Source organism: Candoia aspera, chromosome 5, assembly GCF_035149785.1.
Source record: "Candoia aspera isolate rCanAsp1 chromosome 5, rCanAsp1.hap2, whole genome shotgun sequence".
NCBI lineage: Eukaryota > Metazoa > Chordata > Lepidosauria > Squamata > Boidae > Candoia > Candoia aspera.
Window position 1 is genome coordinate 37,459,955 of NC_086157.1, and position 22,035 is coordinate 37,481,989.

The 22,035-nt window shown below is 35.3% G+C and overlaps 1 protein-coding gene across 3 annotated transcripts in view; it reads right to left on the reverse strand.

Annotated features, from left to right (window-relative positions):
• The window catches only part of UBE3A (ubiquitin protein ligase E3A), a 45,992-nt gene that overhangs the window by 4,866 nt on the left and 19,091 nt on the right, over positions 1-22,035 (reverse strand). For 2 of the 3 annotated variants that reach the window (XM_063305003.1, XM_063305005.1), the window contains 5 exons: positions 20,656-20,700; positions 6,944-7,254; positions 4,357-5,609; positions 1,857-2,001; positions 541-746 (listed from right to left, as the gene is read on the reverse strand). In XM_063305003.1, the coding sequence (XP_063161073.1) occupies positions 541-746; positions 1,857-2,001; positions 4,357-5,609; positions 6,944-7,254; positions 20,656-20,700 (1,960 nt within the window). Of the gene's footprint in view, positions 1-540; positions 747-1,856; positions 2,002-4,356; positions 5,610-6,943; positions 7,255-20,655; positions 20,701-21,737; positions 21,791-22,035 lie in introns of all 3 variants that reach the window. The other variant, XM_063305004.1, reaches the window with a different exon arrangement.

Below are 22,035 nucleotides of genomic sequence, written 5' to 3' on the forward strand. Positions count from 1 at the left end.
ATTGACAGCTTGTTTAAATGCAATGCCAAATCCAGTCTCAGCAAATAATTATACTCCTGTATGAAATTCTGAGACAATACTGATTCTCATTTTACAAGGTTGTTTACACAATTATTAAAGTAAGAGATGCACACACACTTACATAGGTAAACTTTCAGAATGTAGTAACAGTAATATAATGTTATTGGTCAATTGACCATATCAAAAATTGGGCATCAGCCACAATAAAATATAGTACCATAAGACAGATAAAATGCAGTAAGATAAGATAAAATATACTAAGGTGAGATAAAATATGATAAAATACAGTAGGGTAAAATTGAGATAAAAGAGTAAGATAAAATTGTAAGATATAATAAGAGGAGTAATAAAATATAAACAATATGTGTTTAGGTGAATTCATCACCTTTACATGCCACCCCAATGTGTTCTATAAATTATGTTCTCACATTCAGAAAGTACTATAGTATCAACAGGTTCAAAAAATACCAGCACTGAAGTGCAGACTTCCAAATGGTAGGAAAACTGAAAAGGACTTACAGGATGAGAGTCTGCCAGATCACGGAAAGTTCCTTTTTTGCCCATTAATTTCCTGTAGACAACCATTGGAAAATGGACATCCAGAATACAATTATTGTAAATAGCCAGGCCCAATACAATCCCAATCAGTGTAAACTGTCCCTCAGTTTCAAAAGAGGATGGGTTAAACCAAAACAATTTTGTGGACTCATCGTAAGTGAACATCCCTATATAAAAAAACAATGTTACATGATTACTGATTTAATGTGAACAATTAAATAACAAGACATCTGATTATGAATTTTTCATTTTAGAAATCCATTTGTTTTTTAGTCAGAGTTTAATTCACAATATACTGCTCAGCATATTGAATAGCTACATCTGTACTTTATGTAAAAGCCCAAAATGATAAAGCCGCCATCATTCCCTAATATCCATTTTAAATGAGCAGAACTTTAAAAGCTGAGCATTGAGAGTACTGACTAAGAGTTGAGGGTTCTTTCAAGAGTGACAAAAGGCCTTTGTGTGCATCTTTAAAACACTCTATAGATTCAGTAAAATGATATAGTACAAATGTCCCAAAGTTTTGTACCTGCTTACAAAGCACAATGGAATGGAGCATGGAAACTGTACATTGAACACTGCATGTCAAAAACAACTTGCACAAACATTCTTCCTAAAATTTCATGTAAAACGTTAAGTCGCAACTAGCTTCGAACGTGAAAGGTATTTCTACTGAAGGGGACATTCCAACTTAAACAGATTCAAAGCAGAGGCATTCAATAAGAGCAGGAGTCAGCAATCAGTTCAGGTAGTAATCAGGACCATGTGATTTCACACAATACGTGACCATGCATGTATAGGTGTGTGGGTGGGTATTAATATAAATATTTAAACATCTAAACAAATTAAAAATGGCCCCAAACTCATAAGATCATATGAATACCTATGAAAGGTATTTCAAGAATTTGGGTATCTCATGGGACTATGGCAATTTTCATTTTTATTTGAGGTCAGCAGATTCCACCCGATGATGCCATTGGTGAACTTCTATTTATTTGGTAGATTTGTATCTCATCTTTCCCCACATCAGTTCAAAGTAGCTTACATGGAGATCTTCATTCACTTTATCCTCACAACAGCAAACCTGTGAGGCTGGGCTGAGAGTGTGGCCCAAGGTCATCTAGTAAATTTCCATGACAAGGAGATGGACTTGAAGCTAGGTCTCCCCAGTCTTCGTACAACGTTTTAATCACTTAAGCACAGAACATGCAATGAAAAAAAAATAGTGGGGAGTGCAATTAATCACACACTAACCATGAAAATTACTTACTTACCAATATCGGGGTTGAAGATTTCTTCTACAACTAGCTGAAAAAATTCTTTGGAAACTCCTCCTTCATCAACCCCTTGTTCTCCTTCAAATTCTACATACAACTGCTTTTTCAAATCTGCTGGATTTTCCATTGCAATCATTTCTAACTATAGGATAAGACACAAAATAATATTTGAGTGAGTTCATATCACTGGATATGAGTTTGATTTAAAAAAATCCAAAGATACCATACCAAAATTTCAAAAATAGCTTCTAATGACAATACTGGGACTTCATTTTTGGGAATAGCTGCAATGAGTATTTACAATATAAATAATTTTTCTCTGTTGGCGAGAATAGGTTCATAATTAATTTAAAAGGGGAGGGATACACAAAGAACCTATTTTTGGCTTATCTTGTCAAGAAACATGCAATTAAATTAACTGGGTTGAAACTGAAGGTTTAGAATCATGGGAGCACTGCACCAAACAGGTGACATTTCAGTGAGATTGGTATGGAACAAGGGCATCTAAAATAGTAACTCGCTTTACAAACTGTTTTTTCGTTACTGCCAAAGATTTTGTGGGAATCAAACGGTTGTATCACTATCTGCAACTCTCCCAATCTTTACTTTGGGCTTAGCTTTCAAGAGGTTGCATCTACTGTCAGCAGTCCTGGGGCTCAGGTGAAAGTTAACCGCTGTGCTACATTGATGATAAGAAGGGTGACCCTGCACATAAACGGAGGAGGAACACTGGTTTTGTCTGGTCAGCGACAGGTGCTATGCATTCTTTTGAACTCTAGAAATTTCATAAATATTGCTTTGCCCATGCACCTGTACAGAATACCTTTAATAATGCTTGTATTTTCAGGAACTGAAAATCTCACAAGTAAAATTAAAACTGAACTATTTAACTTTTACACTATGGAAATATCTCACTCAGTTCATCCCCCAAAACAGAGCAATTATATAAACACGAAGAATACGATCAGCACTTAAGCAGGGTAATATATAATTGAAATTGCTTTATAAGTAGTAGTCATTTTTACAGAAGACAGACATGGACAAACAGCTTCAACAGAGTGCAGCTATGCAAATAAGGCAAGCGACAAACATATCCAGATAGGCAACATAGTTTATACGCTCTAAGTGAGCACATACCCTATTATTCCAATATATGTATAGTGTCAAGGTTCATACACTGCCTTAAGCCAAAACCAAGCTACTTACCAAACTCTAGAGTTCCTGTCATTGTGGAAAATAAACCATGATTTTTGGATCAACATGTGTCACAATAAACAATTTAGCCTAAATTAAGGTTAAACAAACATACGCTTAACACGGTGTTTAAGAACTCAGAGCTTTTATGTATTAACCTATTCAATCTACATTTTCAGAGAAGTAACAAAATTACTGCATTGCAACATGGAAAAAGTATTTGCTTTTTTTTTAAAAAAAACAAATGCATAGAAAATTAATTAACAAATGAAAATCAGCTAAGTGAAATAGCAAATACTTAAATATTGAAAATTTAAGGACTCCATTGGAAATAACTGGCAAGATTCATGGTTTAACAAAACTGCATCTCTCACTCATTATAAAATAGCTCAAAAAGATGGTTAACACCCAAACTAGAGCTAACATTTACTTTCAGAAGGCAAACAAGATTTCTGATTATATATATCCTACTGCACTGCTGAACAAAGAATTTTGAAGAGAAATTTAGACAACTAGAACACAATACAGTGCAGTGAAATATAAACAATATTTCATAGGATACCATGGTTCATTTTTAGCTTGTGCAATTAATTTGCTCTAAAGAAAAGTATGTCCTGTAAATTTGGAAACTTCCTTAACTGAAATACAAGTTTTGAAGAAATATGCTTTTCCAAGGCCATATTAAAATAAAGAAGACAGTGTTCAGTTCTTTTCTTACTCTTTGTATCACTAATATCCATTGTCTGTGAATGTATAAATATGATGGGGTTATGTTAACCCTCTATTATTGTATATATCCCAAACTTATTTTTTTTAAATGTACATAAATATGCAGTGCAGTAATTTCATCCATGTAAAGTGAACTTAAAATGCTTAAATTTTGTTGGAAAAATCATCTTTGGAATAAAAACTGAAACAAAATACTGTAGAAATGTTCATAGTTAATTTTTTATTTGTATTTCACATTTTATCATTGCCCATCTCACTCAATTGCTTTGGTCTTCGCAAAAGAAAAACTATCATCAATTTTTTTCAGTTAAGTTTGAATACTGTTTTATACTTAAAGAAACCAAGTTCAATATAGAATGTTTTTCCTTCTACTGGACCAAGGCCTTTGTACTTGCAGGAGTCCCAAATGTCAATAATTCTATCTAGTGTGTATAGTAATTCTTTAGGATACATATCATTTTGAATATGCCCAGAAGACCCAAGAGACAATTAACAAAACATTACGGCTCCTAATTATTATTATTTTTTAAAAGGAACAGATGATCAAGGGCTTTTTATATATTAAGCCACTTACCCGAACAAGTGCATCATCTATGATGTGATCACGTCTCACTTTGAGTCGCAAATATGGGTTTAACTGCTGGCCTTGAACTAGACTGTAGAGTACAGTTATACGACGTTCACTGTACATACGGATTCTGTTGTCGTAATACAATCCCAGGTTCTTGGTAACGGCATTCAATATAAAGGGGCATGTCATAAAGGAAAATTTATTTTCTGTTTCTACCTTGAAAAATGTATAATCTTTGTCCATTTCTAGAACATCATTCAGTGGTTCATTGATAAACTCTTCAAAGGGGATAAGTGGTTTTCGGCAATCTATAGTTTTTACGCCAAGTTCTGTTTCCAGAGGGTCTACCCGAGGTCCTTTTTTATTTCTTCTTTCCTCACCCAGCAGTTCTTGTAAAGTTAATTCACTAGATTCTGGGATAGGCTCTTCATCCTCCTCTTCATTGTGATCTGTGTCTACATCTCCTCCTACTACATTTGCATAGTAAACCATTTTTAAGCACTTTGAAGCAGCAACAATAGCATCATCATCATTCACTAAGTTACGACTATTGAATTCATTGCTTATGACTTTGTAGGTTATAAGCTGCTGAAAAGTTTCCATCATTCGTCGAATCTGGTCTGCACTGTACTTTGACCACAGTCTGACCAATTTTGCTTGAGCTGCAAGGGGTAGCTTACTCATTGCTTTGCAAAACAATGGTAGTGCGATTTCCAGATACTCAGGACTATGAAGATTACCATTCTCCATAACAATAATAAACAAGTTGAGATAGTTAGGATCTCGAGAGTACACATTATGATAAGTCAAGTCACATTCAACATTGGGTGACAAGTACACAAGTGCATTTAAAAAGGCAGTTTCTATTTTTTCATTAGAAAGTAATCTATTGTAGACCCGTCTGACTGCATCAATATCTACAGATACTTCATCTGGGCCTAATTTTTGTAGGTTGTTATCCCCCTGTGCACTGTCATCCATTCTTGATGATGATGATGATGGTGCAACTAAATCTTCTTCCATGGCAGAAGAACATGCGGCCTTTTCTTTTTCATCTTCATCCTTATCTTCATCTTTTCCTTGTAGAGACTTCAATTCTTCCTTGGTATGCTGTTTGGCTTTTCGAAAACTCTGTACCAAGGCCTCGGCACTAGAAAATACTCTCCCAATGACACGGATTAAAGGAGAATAGTCTTCTTTTTCTCTACACAGTTCAAGAATTTCATATACTTTTTCTTCTGTTAAAAAAGTCACATCTAGATATTTAAAAAGAAAATCAAAAAATATTCTTGAAGTCAGGTTAAATACATCTACATAGAAGGCATTAAAATAATTACTATTTACCATCTTCAACAGAAATCAACAACTTCTGCAATCAGAACTTATTTTCCTACTTACAGAAACTGTACATCATACTATCTGCTGCCACTAATATAGGTTCTGCCTCTTATTCTTCCAAAAACAAGACAATATTATAAAGAAGATAGATAGGATGGAATGGGGGCAGGAAGTGGGAATAGGCCCCAAAGGATACAATTAGAATTAGCTGTCTGTACCTCCAATGCTGAAAGCTACATGCTCAGGTATTTCAGTAGCAGTCTGGAACCCATCCTTTCCTTACTGCAGGCCACAGGGCTCATCTTACTCAGAAAAAAACAACTTTTTAAAATGGTATTATAATGGCAAATGTTTTAATTTGGGATCAAACTGCATGCAACTGAATTTAAAAAAAGGGGGTAATACCATTACACTCACTAGCCCTGTAGGAAATAATCAAGTTTGCAGGATGTGGGGTGGGAGGGTGTTTTCTTTTCGTTTAGAAAATCTGCTCCTAGCTATTTGACTCAATTTAACTACAATTAAAATCAGGGCAAACAACAATGGAGTGACTGACCACTGTCAGAATGACACAGTGAAAGAAGAGCTAAATCTGTTATACTAAGTATGAGTGGGGCATAATGTGGTTACGATTTGTAAACAAATCGATACATTCAGTGTAAGTACATTTTAAATTATGTGCTTAATGCAGTATTTAATTTGACAGATATTCTTTTGTAAAAAAATTAAATACACAGTATTCCCACACACTGGTATAAGCTACGACTAGTAATTTGTGATGGTTTTTCCTTTACATTCCTTTATATCTATGATTATGCAAGCATATTACAAATTTATTCCTTTATTATTTATATTTCAAATTTCGTCACTGCCCAAAAGAGGGAGAAATCGCCAGTGATGACGACTGTTATTCAACAACTATTGCAGAAGACAGTACCACCATTCAAGAAGATAGTTATGGAGCTCAAGCTCATCTTTTTCAGACTTCTAGAACTATTCTGATTCCAAATTCTGAATGAGGAAATAAATTATCCAAACCTGACATATACATATCTTTTTTAATATGCCAGAAGGGAGAAGAGTTCTTTTATGTGTGTTAACAATAAAAATACAGCCAACATCTCTAATGGTCAATTTTCTGTTATTATGATATGTGGTCAGGATAACAAGTTGTTCTGTTGTAAGATACATGCAGGCTATATAAGGTTGCATGCAACGTTGCATCCTTCCTGAACATTCTGTAATGGCTTACCTTTAAAGTCATCTCTTGGACCTTGCATTTCCTTCTTGTTCATTTTTATGTCAGTGCAGGCGTTGTTGTGGGCACCTTTGGAATTATTTTCTAGATAAGCCGAGCTTGTTCCTTTCTTGGAGGGATGAGGATCACAGAGTTTTGCATTAATCTTATAAAGGTCGAGGGCTTTAATGGCTGCTGCATTGTTATCCATACGCAGAAAAGTTGGACAGGAAGCACAAAATTCATTCGTGCAGGCTTCATTTCCACAACCCTCAGTTAACTGATGGTAATAGCGTTCTATTAGATGCTTTGCAGCTGCTCGCTTCCTGTACCAAACATTCAAACAGTAAGCACAAGGATTAGTATGGCTTACATATACAAGCTCATTCAACTTATCAGCAAAGCACAGATTAGTGAAGCTCTCAAGTAATCTCTCTCAATTTAAGAGATCTAGAAATATAAGATGCACCTATTAAATAAAATAAGATGTAATTTAATGTGTGAATTCTGTATAGATTGGTCTAGTTTTTTTAAAAAAAAATGTAAAGTGTTTAAGAAAACAATACTTCTTAGACAAAGCTTTATTAAACATTAACATTCAATTCATTTCAGTAAGAAAGATCTAAGGAAGAGGTCCTTAAGCTAAGGCCTAAGGGCCATGATAGGAAAGTGATTGTCTTCACTGTACGCAATTTTAATTAAAAGTATGTGGAAATGAAATGAAATGATTTTGTCCTAGACTTATCCACCCCTACTTCTTGGAATGTAGTTTGTAGCTGTTTATTCCTGTAAGCTGCCTTCATTATTGAAGAAACAGAAATGTGGGACAGAAATTCAATCAATCAATCAATCAATCAATCAATCAATCAATCAATCAATCAGTGCAAGTCAAGTCTAGCCAGAAAACAATGCATACCCCTGATATAAGTAATGGGAATTAAGGTATAAAAATGGTTAAGGGCATAATCAATTCCTGTTCTAGAGGTATGTCCAACCTTAGGATGAAAATGGGATGTTTTGTTCCATGTTGTTTCCAATGTTCCTAGCCATGGAAATTTGGAGAATGCAGTTACCAATAAAACAGCAGGCACAGATTCAATTTTTGCTGTCATTGGCTACAGCCAGTTGAAAAAAGGAGGTGGATGAGGGAGAGTGATTTAAGCACAGGTTCTGCTACTGAGAACCATCATTCTGGACTGCTGCTTCTGGAGACCCAGGCATAAATTGGAGAGCACAGATGGACTTGAAAAGTTAGGTCACTGTTGAGTTAACTATTACCTACAAAGGCAATAGCACTCCCACCTTATTCCTTATAATTACTATTACTGGGTACTCATTAAGTAATGCAGAGTCCAGTCTCGGGTCAGAAAGGATGAGCAGAGTCTGAGGTAATATAAAATTGCATGAAAGATAACTTTTAGTGGCCATTTTGTATGCATTATAGATAACCTTGCTATGATGCCGAGCTGTCATTAAATATAAGTGTGCACTACACATTTACATTAGAAAGAAGCCTCAAGCCAATAATCCAGGAAGTATAATAGTTTTATTACTGTAATGGGCTACGCTTAAGTGACTCAATTGTTGTTGCTTCATTACTGGACTCAAATTTGTGGCAATTCATGCAGGTCTGGATGCCAAAAAAATAAAAACAAAAACCAACCCACCCACCCCATTTAGCATTTGCTGTCATTGCTTGCTATGGGTGTATTTATTTTGCATAAACAAAGAATCTCCTTGTCTAAAATTTCTGTAGGTTGGGCAGGACTAAGCAGTCAGCAACTTACCATTCCATTTACTTTAGGGCCCTAAAGGTAAAGGTAAAGGTTTCCCTTGACGTAAAGTCCAGTCGTGTCCGACTCTAGGGGGCGGTGCTCATCTCCGTTTCAAAGCCTTGGAGCCGGCGTTGTCCATAGGACACTTCCGGGTCATGTGGCCAGCATGACTCACGGAACGCCGTTACCTTCCCGCCGAAGCGGTACCAATTAATCTACTCACATTTGCATGTTTTCGAACTGCTTGGTGTGCAGAAGCTGGGACGAGCAACGGGAGCTCACCCCGCCGCGCGGTTTCGAACCGCCGACCTTCCGATCGACACAATAAAGAAGTGTGTCTTATATTCCCATTATTCTTCATGTCAGAACACTGGAAACATTTTAATGTTTATTCTAACAGAATTCAAAGCACTTGAAATGTTTCAACACAAAGTTCCAAGTGTAGTTATTCTGTTCTAAGTTAGGGAAATTTTTTTTTTAAAAAAAACCCGTTCAAATCCTGTTTGAGATACAAGAAATTGGTTCCATAATTGCACAGGAAAACAAAATCTGCAAACTGCTGCAGGCAGAAATAGGAAAGGCAATTCTCCCTTCTTTCCATAGCAATCCTTGTAGGTTTTCAAATATTTGCTGGAACAACATGGAGGTAACTGAGGGCTGCAAGCAGAAAGGGGAACAAACTAAAATTGCTGTCCTTTTAGCAGAAGCAGCCATCTAATTATCTGAATGACAGATTCTACTCGACTAAATTCATTTCCATAAGCAAAAGGAACCTTCCATTTATGCAATATAATGGACCTAATCCACTATAATATTAGTTCATCATATGATGAACTTTAGCATATTAGTACATGATTATGGTTTAAAATCTATTGATTCAACTCATGTGGCTATATAAAAGTAGTATATCATTTTTATAAGGATTCTGCATTCTCATATTGGGCAAAGAACAAAACAATAAATATATTTTTTTAAAAATCAGCAGGTTAAACATAGTAAGAATGAACCATGGCCTAAGATGATGATTTTTGCTAAAGCTGGTAATCATAATTTCACAGGAATTTGTGGTTAATTAAATGGATTTTGGCTGAATTATGCCTTGTGCAAAAGGGCTTTGTGAGCAGGCAAAATGTTAATGTGATTGTACACAGAAATGAACATCTGGCCAAAGATATGTTCAAAGTGAGCCAATTTGTTTAGTTAAGATGTTCTGACAATTCAGTTAACAAATTTAATCACAGTGAACCAAAATTATACTTTGCAAATGTCTATCAAAACATGGTTTTGATACTGTGTTGTAATTGTGGTTTTTTAAAATGTATGAACTAGCCACTTTGAATTTAACTTAAAATCAAAGTAGACAAGAAACAGACCTATCCCTTTAAAAGCAATTCTACCCCAATCATATAAAACATTAACTAAGGAACATTTGATTTTAAGAGTATAAGGAGTGGCTGGAGACAAGAACTAATCCTCCCTTGATATGCCTGATCTCTTGGTATTCCATCTTCCCCCAAACACATTGATGCTGGCATTTGGCCCAGGATCCAGTTACTGGGAGGAGGATAGCAAGAAAAGCTGAAGCAGTAAGCTATGGGCAGCAGAAGTACACAACCTGATGCTTCTCAGATGTTTCAGACTACGACTCCCTCCTTCATAATCAGAATGGATAATTGTCAGAAATTATGTGAGTTTAGTCCAAAAACACCTGGTAAAGGATTTAGTGTCACTCATCTGCTAATTCTTTTCTTTAAATTGGATTGCCCATGTTATCCACAACTGGGGCAGACTCAGTTGTCTGCTATGCATCTAGATTTTCAGTACTGTATTTTACTTAAAATGACAGAGGGCTAGTTATGTAACAAGATTGGTATTGGGAGACTGGTATACAAGGACAAGAAAAATGGTTTGTTTTGAATAGCTTTCTTTACCTTAAAAAACTGACTATGGAGGACTCTTTGGTGGGTTTCACTTGGCTAATACATCAATATCTCAGCTTAACTGGATACTATGCAGGAGAGAAAGTTTCAATACTTGTGCCATTTTGCTTATAATCAGACACATTTCTTAAACGAAACAGTAAAAAAATACTATTTAGATTGATCCAATTCAACATTCAAGATGAAAAGAATTGTAAATCCCTTAAATAGGAGAGCTTCAAATATTTATAAAAATCAAATTCTCAATATGTGAAAAACATTAATAGATACTTAAAAACCAGTTTCTTTGACCAAAGAAAATATTTCAGAACAACCTCATGCAGAGCTTTATGTCAAGGCTACACAACAAGATTTTACATGCAAGGAGCATACCAAAGAAGAATATTATACAATTTATAGCATGCTGTAAGTTTACATTTTATATAAAAAGGAGAATAATCAATCTTTAACTGTTAAGACTCACAAGACATTTCATAACATTTTTGTGGCATACAGGCTTCCCCCCCCCAAAAAACAAAAAACAAAAACAAAGTTGGACTTAGATCAGTTACAGTTTTGGGGCAGATTTATTTATTTATACTACTTTTATACTATCTGGCTCAATCATGACTCCTGACGGTTTACATAAAATATAAAAATATTGAAACAGAAGGATACTGTAGAACCAAAACAAAAATGAAAACAAATTAACTTACAAGCAAGGAAACAATCTAAGTTACATAGGATTTGGTTAAGTTTGTTATTTTATATCCATTTTTTTCCTGTTACAATTGCAACTTTAAGGGCAAACAGTTATCATTGTACAAAAATAGTATTATGGTTAACAGTTTGTTTTCAGACAGAATTCAACGAGAAAGTTTGGAATTTGGAATTGATTACCTGAAGAATTTGGACTGTTTTTGCAAGAACCTGGATCAAATCTGAAATCTTCTGCTGAAGTTTGCTATGGGTGATCTCTCTTTTACATATGAGATGGGACTACGTTTTTTTCTTTTTTCTACTATGGCCTACTCATAGGCCACAGTAGAAGCCTAGTCACACTTATGAAGAGTGTGTGTGTGTGTGTGTGTGCGCGCGCGTGTGTGCATGTCCCTTTGAGTCGTTGACTTCTGGCAACTGCCTGGACTAGTGCCTGCAGATTTTTTTGGCAAGATTTCAGAAGTGTTTTGCCGTTGCCTGCTTCCTAAGGCTGAGAGGGTATGACTGGCCAAAGTCACCCAGCTGGTTTTGTGCCTAAGGGGGGACTAGAACTCACAGTTCCCTGGTTTCTAGCCCAGTACCTTAACCACTACATCAAACTGAATCTTGTATGACCTATCATATTTGTAGACTACCACCTTTGTTCACTTTCAGATACTAAAAAACAAACAAACAAACCTCTAATCAACTCTATTTTTGGTGGCATTTAAGCAACATTTATTTCTTGGTTTCTGTTCTTGACTTCTAAACTTGAATTAGTTTTAAGGGTTTACTGGAATATGTTATTTTATGTTAGGATGTACAAAACATTTGCTTTATGAGCCATGTCATGCATAGAGTAGCTGGCTTTAGCTGAACCATGGCCAAAATGAAAACGTGTTCCTGTGATGTCTGGTTCTGCATACAGAATGAAGCAGGTATGTTTTGTTCTGGATAAGGACTGGAATGAGGTTGTTTTGGAAAGAAATGGCATTGCTGGGGGCAGGGGGAGGGAAGTGGGAAAAAGTCAAGGCTAAGGAATTTCCTTGGTGATTGCATGTGCAGACATCAGCAACAGCAGTGGCAACAGGGGAAGAAGGCACGGAGGACACTGGGAAGAATGAGGAGGAAGGTGGGCTGCTGCACAGACCATGCAGAAGAGGAAGGGGCAGCAATGGGGTGGGGAGCATATGCCAGCCGTGCCCTATTTGCCCTGTAAAATCACTCTGTGATCACTTCAGATTTTTTTGGCTGAAACCTGGAACAACCAAAATATTCTGAGTTTCATTTCTGTCAAATCACAACTGACCCCAAAAGGTACAGCATGCAATGGTTTGTATCAGGTTTGAACCAAAGCTTATTTTTCATTTCATGCATACCCCTACTTTTCAGCCACCTTGGAAATGCTTCACCTGATTTTAGATTCCTTTAAGAGTGGCACTCTTCAGCATCATCTTTATTTTCAAGAATGCCTCTGGGTCCCCAGAAAACAAGGATTATGAATGGTGGCAGCCTAGTGCTAATTTGGAAGTGTGCTACCTAGTTAGGCCAGAAGCAGAAACAAAAACAACTTGGGATGGTACAGAGCGACCTAAAGACAGAGAATGAAAGCAACCTTACCAGCATGTGTTCCGAAAGGTGTTTAATGGCTAGCAGTCATTAAAATCTCAAATGGGCAAATTAGCACAAAAACATTGTCAACATCCTCTTTGTACTATGAACAATTAAAATATTTATTTTGTTTCAGGAGAAATTTAGAGACAATGCAAGATGAGATAAAATTATGGAACTGATAATCAATTAAATTATCACTATATTTTTAGTAATTAATGAAGCTAAATCTTGTAGATCTGAACATCAGAAAGAAAAAAGCGATAGTCATTGACAATGTATATTGTTGAAAACAGATTTTTTTAAAAAAATTCAGCAAGGATGAACTTTGGGATAATCCAATGGACCTCTTCCTAAATTGGGAGCTATGACTACTTAGTATGAGCTTTTAACTTCATGAAGTATCTTGTTAAGTCAATATTACTACTTGCTTCAGGATTTTTCTCAGAGTAATTATATGAAATTTTATTATTATTATTATTATTATTACTCCTTTTATTTTATTTAAAACAAAGGTATATTTTCAAAAATGATATTATCTATGAATGAACAGATAATCACTGAGGTTATACAATAATTAATCAATATAACATTAGTAACAGATACCAAGCTGTTTGTTTTTATGATATAAAAAAGGCATAACATTTTAAGTTTAATGCTGAAATCTCCACTATAATATTTTTGTTTACAAATGTTAAAAAAAGAAAAGAATACATCCCTAAAAATAATATATTATTAAATATATTTAATTTCTGACTTCCCCCTTGTTTATACTGCAACCAATTTGCAGTACCTGTTGGCGTAAGCTTTAGAAACCTTACTCTAAATGTTTGTAGTTACCTTGCTCTGTAATATGTAATATATGTAAATCATTCTTGCTTAAATTTAGTTAAACTTCTGTTATATATACAATTATTTTTGCCATTGCTGCATATTCTCCAAGTAAGTTCCTAGTCTGTCAATGTCAGTACGAGGTCTTTTTTCCAGTGTTGTGCGAAGTTTATCCTTCCAGCTATAAGCATGTATCTTAGTAAATTATGGCATTTTTACTGTTGTGTTCTGGAATCTTACCTAATTAAAAAAAATGTGGTTTAATTTTGAATTTGATCCCTAAAATTCTCTGAGTAATGCTGTGTATATCTTGCCAATACTTTTGGGTTTTTTTACATGTCTACCACAAATGGTAGAATATTCTTTCTGTTTCATGGCATTTTATAACTATATTAAATTCAGTCTCAGTAACAAAACTACCAAGCATGGAAGGCAACTTTTTCCAGCCTGATGCCCTTCAGAAGTGTTTTGGAGGAGTCAACTTCCATGCTGTTGCAGGGGAGGGGGGGGAGTAGCCACCAGTGAAGAAGGTATGTTGACCTGATTGCTCTCCTCTTGACCCATTATTTTGATACTTTAGCCATTCAAAACTATGCCCGGAGTCCTGTTAAGTGATAAGACTAATTAAGAAAGGTGTATTAAAAAGAGGAACCAAAGACAACAGAAGCAATACCCTCCCTTCAGTAATGAGGAAGAAATGCCGGAGGAGGAAGATGTTTCCGGAAGATGTTTCCGGAGGGCACTTGAAATTATGCATCAGCCTGGATGAAGTTGGATGTTGGATTTGGTAGGTATGTTCAAACAAATTAATGAACTTAAAGAAATGTCTCATCACCCAAACTGCTAATAAAACATACAGAGCTCTACAATTTGCTCATCATCACATTCAAGCCCATCTTACATAGAAAGAGGACATATTCCCTCTCCCTAAATAGTAAAGATCAGCAATGGTTTGACTCAGCATGTTAACAGTTTAAAAGAGAAAGCATATGATGTTGCTATGAAAAATGAGCTTGATATTGGAAAAGTTCAAAAATACATTATTGGCATTAGATTATATTTTGCAGATGCCCAAGACTGGAATAGAAGAAACGATTTGAGACTTAAAGGCATTAGGAAGAATGAAGAAAAGACTGGTTTAATTGGATATCTTATCTCTAAGAGTAATGAGTTCTTGCTAAATGTACAGCTCTAAATGTGGAACAAACTCATAGTTTTTTTCTCCTAGGCTCACCTGAATGCAGAAGCCAAGAGACGGAGTAAAGATTTGTAAATGCTTCTGTGAGAGACAAATTGTGCAAGGAACTTGTGAGTGGGAAGAGGTAAACTAGGATGGAGATAAAGTGTTCTCCCTCCCCAAGATATTAGCTTTGCTACTTTACAGAGAAGGACTTAAAATTACTAAAAAGTGGAATGTGATATAAATGGGGGTTTCCTTTTAACCTAACTATAGTTAAACCAAAAGTTAAACTATTTCAACTCTTCATAAGATGAACAAAGGCTTAACAACTTTATTGCAGTTCGGAGGAAAATAAAAAAGAAATTAAAATTTGGAACTAGAAATATTTATATACTGTATATTGGGACAAACTCGACCAACCAAGATAATTCACATCCCATGAATTGGGATTATTACGTATTCTCAACGGAAGCAATGCTAAATATTTTTTTACTTGTAGCAGCAAAAAGCAGCTCAACAGTTGATGTCCCTAAATAACAATTGATAAATGGAAGTATGGTCAGTTGCTCTACCTGAAACTTTGAATGTTAAGTTCATAGACAAATGAATCGCATCTTGATCAGCTCTAGAAAGATTATATATATTACACTGTTAAGAATAATAGTTCTGGAAAATCTTGTTATCTATGAAAACTATAAATTTTGATTTATGCTGTTATGTTAAAAAAATAAAACACATAACACACCTACAAAAACCTTTCCATATTTTGCCTGTTTTTAGCTTGAGAGTACAACTGATGTTTAGTTCTTAATTAGGTATTTTCTAGTTTTCAATAGTGGTCTTTAAAACTGCAAGAAAAGGTTATAAATTGAATGCATGTATTATGTCCCCTTCCTCTCTTTTCTCTTTATTTTCTTTTCTCATGTGCCTTTCTGCTAGATATATATCTATTTTCACACACACACAGGGCAATCAGCAGAAATACTTAACGTATTTTTCCTTCATCATTATCTTCTCTGTTTTTTTTTTTTTTGCTTGTGAAATAGTAATCACTACTACCATTACATGACTGCCACCATAATTTTATTGTAATGGGTGGAGGGATGTGTAATGCATTAGAGTAATAAGATTATAAATCTGGAAGTACAAAACTATTTTTTTTTAATTTATAATTTTTAAAAAACCTATTCATCATTTTCCCCTTTTTGTTGGGCTGGAATATTTGTATTGATGCTCTTTTGTACAATATTCAAGACATGTGTGATATATGCCTTCCCCAATTTTAAACATGTACCCTTCTTTATGGTAGCTTTAAGATGGAACAACCAGGGGATGCAGTCTATTTCTAAACATAGGCAAATGTTTACCTAAGTTTAAAAAAGCTTGCAGAAAGCTTGGTTTGGGAAGGTATATGTAAATGTAATAACAGACATGCAACAGGTTTTACAAAAGAATAATAATAATAATAATAATAATAATAATAAAAGTAATAATAATAATAATAAACATCTGCCTATCCCAAGTCCTTGGGGAGGACTCGATAGGTGGGCAAAAATGCCAAATCCAGTCTAAACATCTGGCTGACTGTGCGATCAACCATAAAAATGGCCTAAAATTGGAACATTAAAAAAAAGAAACTGAAGGTTTCATTTTGGCTGCTCAAGAGCAAGCTATTGAACTAACGCAATCAAGGCCAGAATTGACAAATCATCAAAGTGCAGATTGTGCAAAGAGTCAGAAGAAACAGTAGATCATATACTCAGCTCATGCAAGAAGACTGCACAAATTGACTATAAACAACAACATAACACAGTCACCAAAATGATTCACTTCTGTAAAAATTATAATGTGCCAGTAATGAAAAACTGGTGGGAGCATATAGCTGAAACAGTAGTTGAAAATGAACAGGTTAAAATATTGTGGGATTTCCAAATACAAACTGATAAAGTCTTGGTGCATAACACTCCAGATTAACTGTGGCTGAAAGGAAGAAAGTGTGGATAATTGATGTGGCAATACCAGGGGATAGTAGAATAGAAGACAATGAATTGGAGAAGATCAGAAAATATCAAGATCTGAAAACTGAAGTTGAAACTTTATGGCATAAACTGGCAGTGGTAGTTTCAGTGGTTAAAAGCCCTGGACAACACTTAGAAAATCTGCCCATTGACAAAATTTCCACCTGTTAATTACAAAAGGCCACACTGCTTGGATCTGCACATATACTACGCCAATACATTACAACATCCTAGGTTCTTGGGAAGAACTTGATGTGAATGAAGGCCAACATCAGCTAAAGAACTAGCAGCTGTGATTTCATGCTGTTATGTATATAATAGTAATAATAGTAATTTATTAAACTTGTATGCCACCCAACAACAAAGAAATTACAATAAAATCAATAAAAGATAAAGATAAAAGATGGCAAGCACAATGAAGCATGGGATTAGATTCTAAGTTGGTCACTGAAGAAGAAATATCAGGCAAAGATAATTATTAATACAGTACTTATAGTTAGACTAGGAAACCACTTGGCATTACCGAATTCACTCTCCAGAATAAATACATACAGGTAGTCCTTGGTTAATGACGGTAATTGGGACCAGAAGTTCCATCACTAAGCAATGCTGTCCTAAAGTATGATGTCACATGACTGCATCACTTAGTGATGGCAATCCTGGCACTCCCTGTTGCCGTCATTAACTGAATTCCAACCGGTTGTTAGGCAAGGACCCACCCTGATCCAGGCTATTCCTGGCTTGGTCCCCCCTAGCCCCGAGCCTTGGTAAGATAAGGGACTGCCTCCTCTTCAGGTCCCCCCACCTGCCTATCTACTCTCCATCTCTGCCCTTTTGGCTGCCCTGGACTCCGATACCTTTGCTGCCCTGGCTCAGCCTGCCCTGTACTCCACTCATCCTGCCACCCTGGACTCTGCTCACCCTGCTGCCCTGGGCTCTGCTTGCCATGCTGCCCTTGCTGCCCCCAGCTGACCTTCACCTTCTTCTTCCTCGTGCTGCTGCTGAGGCTCCTGGCCATGCCATCCTTGTCCAAATCACATACAGCCTTGTCCAAATAGCATGCGGCCTTCTTACAAGGCTTTGGAAGGCTTCAAAGCCTTGTGAGGCTGCAAGTGATTTGGACAAGGCCACACACAGCCTTGGGAACAAGGCCTGGCATGGCCGACAGCTACCTCATGAAGGGCCAGGCCAAGCATGCCTTGTCAGCAGTGGCAAAAGACGGCAAGTCAGCTGGGGTGGCAGGGTCAGCTGAGTGTACGGCAGCAGGGCCGGCAGAGGCAGTTGATGTGAATTCAATCAAATAGATCTTTGGTGTTCCAATAATCCTACACACTGTGAATATGCTTTATTTTCTTCTATAAAGAAAATATATTTTCCCTGGTGTTTCATTTTTTAGTTTCTAAAATTTTAAAAATGTGACACAGATACTAAGTTAAAGTATGCTATTATTTCAAACTGTGTACCAATGAAACAGATAGTTTTACCTGATTGTTGTTTAAAATACAAATAGATTCTAATTGAATCTCTGTTAAACAATAAACATTTTATTAAGCTGATTAAACAGGAGATAGTACATTTTTAAATATTAACAGGGACTTGATTACATCACTATCTTTGGTATGAGACAGCAAAAACATTGATTCAGTGGCTTATTATTATATATGCTACTTAAAAAAGAAGCAACAATTATTTAAAGTTAAATATCTGGAAGAGAAAATTAAAGTATTGGCAACCCTTTAGGCATGATATTTATCTCCTGAGGGATGTGGATCTTTAATTTCTGCTAATTATAACTCAGCAAGCTCAATGCCTCTGAAATTGAATGTTTCTTGCATTTTATCAGTCAACAATATGTGGAAGAGAATATCAGTAAGCTATTGGCTTCTAAACAATTAAGCCATGTAGTTCTGTTCTTGATGCACTTTAGGAACTATAAACAGGAACTAGATCAACTGCTTTTAAGAAATATATTCTAAATTATGTAGTTACAAATTCTTAACAACAGATGATGAGATCAACACTTTTCTAGAACATGTGAGGTGTTCTGTCCCAAGAACTGTGTTATAATTAATTTTATGAAACTTGGCTAGGGTGTAGCTGATGGATACAAAAGGTATATATGGTTTATCTTTTTCAAATAGAGTCCTATGCTTTATCTTCAATGAGGCTAACATTATAGTCTACCCTAAGCTTGACAAGGATCCAACCATATAGTCCAATTATAAAACCTTTTCCTGACTAATGTGAATCTACAATTTTAACAGCGACCTTACTTGTTGATTACAGCTTGTACTTCTGACAATTCTGCACAGGCTGGATTTATGAAGCCATCAAGCTTCTGATAATATTAGATTCTTAATTGAATAAGCTACTTTAACGCTAAATAGTCAAAATCTAGCAGTTATTATTTCATTGGATATTGAGAAGCTTTTGAAGGAAGACAAAAATGTCAATTATATCATTAAAATTATGTCATTTACATAAACTTGAATTAAACAGACATTAGAGTTCAATGGACCCTTTCCCTTAAAACAGTTAAATCAAGGTTGAACTGCACAACACTTTTAAGTTTAAATCTACACTTTAGGACTACATCTATACTGTTGCTAAATCTGCAGCAACAGATGCCTGAAACATGTTCTATTTAAATTACTCTTTTTTGGACAAAAAAGCAATTCAGTCAATTTTTTTGAAGCTGTTTTCTTTATGATACAATCTATTATGCTCTTTTCTTCTTTTAATTTTAAGGGCATATCACATTATTAATAGTTTTATGTATGAAATTACTAAAATGCACCTGAAGCTTCAAATATTTGGAAACATTCAAGTTATGGTTAAAAAACCAGGACACAGCTCGACCGTAGTTGCATATAATGAGTAGTAGGAAACTATGGCTGTTTAGAAACAGCTTATCTTACTGTTTCAGGGTGGAATATTACAATACCAAAACTACCAAAGACATTTCATGAGGGGCTACCCATGTGTGTAATCCAAAGACTGTAGCTACTACAGAATGCAGTGGTTAGGCGTCCAAGTGTGTGTCTGATTAGAAATATATTATACCACTTGAGAAGCAACTGTAATGGCTGCGTGTTACACGCACACCATTTTTAGATCATCTGGTGTAGGAAACCTTCAAAAGGAGGGATCTGTACAGTCTGAATAAATTGTATACTTTAATTCTAGTTAATAGGGTTCAATGGGACATCAGAATATTACTCAGACTCCGAACTATGGTATTATATTTAAAAATATAACTTTCTGAAAGCTGGATTTTATAGCATGTTAGGATCCTTAATGTACAGTACTTAAAGTAAGCAAATGATTATGGGCATTATCTGTGTAATTCTGCTGGGAGAAAAAAGCCTTCCAATCAGAAGAGCAGGCTACTCATTTTATACCCACTCCTCCACCTCCCAAATCTTGTCCAGCATCATGGGAACTCTGGAATAAATTTTGGAGCACAGACAGGGAAGACAATGGGAGGAAATCCAAGGAAAGCCCTGTTGCATAAGTAGCACCCCATTATATAAGGTTGAATATAATCCTACAGGGTTTGAATGCTGAGTGATTTCTTTGAAATACAACTTAAAGGTAGCTGTTACAAAACTGCCATAACACAACCCTGATGTTGCATCTGGCTTTAACACACAATATACCAAATGCAATCTTTTGTAATGCTATTTATACTTACATTCGGCTAGTTTCAATGTTTTCAGAGTGAGGTTCTCCTGGTGATCTGAAATGTTTAAATAAAAATTTAAGCAACTTGTCATGTAGATAAGAAGAAAGTGATATGGCTCTATATGTGATGTTAATGCTTCACTAATACCTAATAGAGTTTTCTAAGTCAGTCCTATAGTTGTCATAGGAAATATGTTTACAAATAAGGATGCCTACAGCTGGGAGAAGCATAAATACAAGCTCTGATCATACTGCTCACAATTAACCTCTTTAAATTTCTGTTTATAAGGCAATAAAACTTGTAAGAAAAAGAGTTAATGAGAACCTCTAAGTATGGAGATTAAATTTCGGAATATATCAATTTTCCCCTCTCAATTATAAAGCTTCAGATCCATGAACATTAGTTGCTTATACAAACAATATTATGTCACTATTTGAGGCAAAGCTCAGCAGAACCCTTTATAATAATAATATTACAATTGAAGCAATGAAAGTTGTTGCCTAGGGATATAGAAAATGCTCTGAATGTGGGACAGCTGCTTCAAGTGCATATCAAGGTGAAAATGGCCCATTTTACATTCAAGGTGTTTCACATTCAAAACATTTTGCTCATGTCTATTGTTGTCTATTTTGATTTCTCTTTTTGCACTAGCCTTAAGGTTTTTGGAGGCTAGAACTAGAAATGACATATTCTTTAGCAAGGAGAATCATATTAAAGAACTTTTTTAGAAATAACTGACAGCTCATTATGATGAATACACTTTTGCCTGTGGTTTTATTCAATGGTAGATAGCTCTAGCTTGTCAAAATCATTGTGTATCACATGGTGAAAACTGTTAATATCTATATAATGGAAACTAGGATCTAGTTGGACAACTGTAGTAGAGCTTTTAAAAGTGTATTAAATTTAACACTAAAAATGAGAAAGAAAAGTCATCCAGAAGCATTCAGAACAGAATAAAATATGTCGAGATTTCTAAAATAATATGGTGATGTATGTGACTAGTATATTTTTGGATAAAATGAGCTCCAAAATTCCAACAATTTGATTTGATGTTTAAAATTAATTTTTTAATAGTTGTAAAAACTGACCTTTCATTCTCATTGATCTGGTTAGTGTCTCCTAAATAACAATTTCGGTCCAGCTGTAAACAACAAACAATGGTTTGCCATAAACCAGGGCTCAGTTTCAATACTGAAGGGAAGAGGAAATGTAAAACCTTTGATCTCCTTTCTAGACAGTTCACTTGGCATTAAATGTGACTTTGGGTCATGCTTGAATTGAGTCAGTGTATTAGCATCCCAATATGATTTTATTGGACATTTCAAATTCTTTACAATTCAAAGCTGGGATGGATTTGGACAGCCTATAACTTTAATAAACAAATAA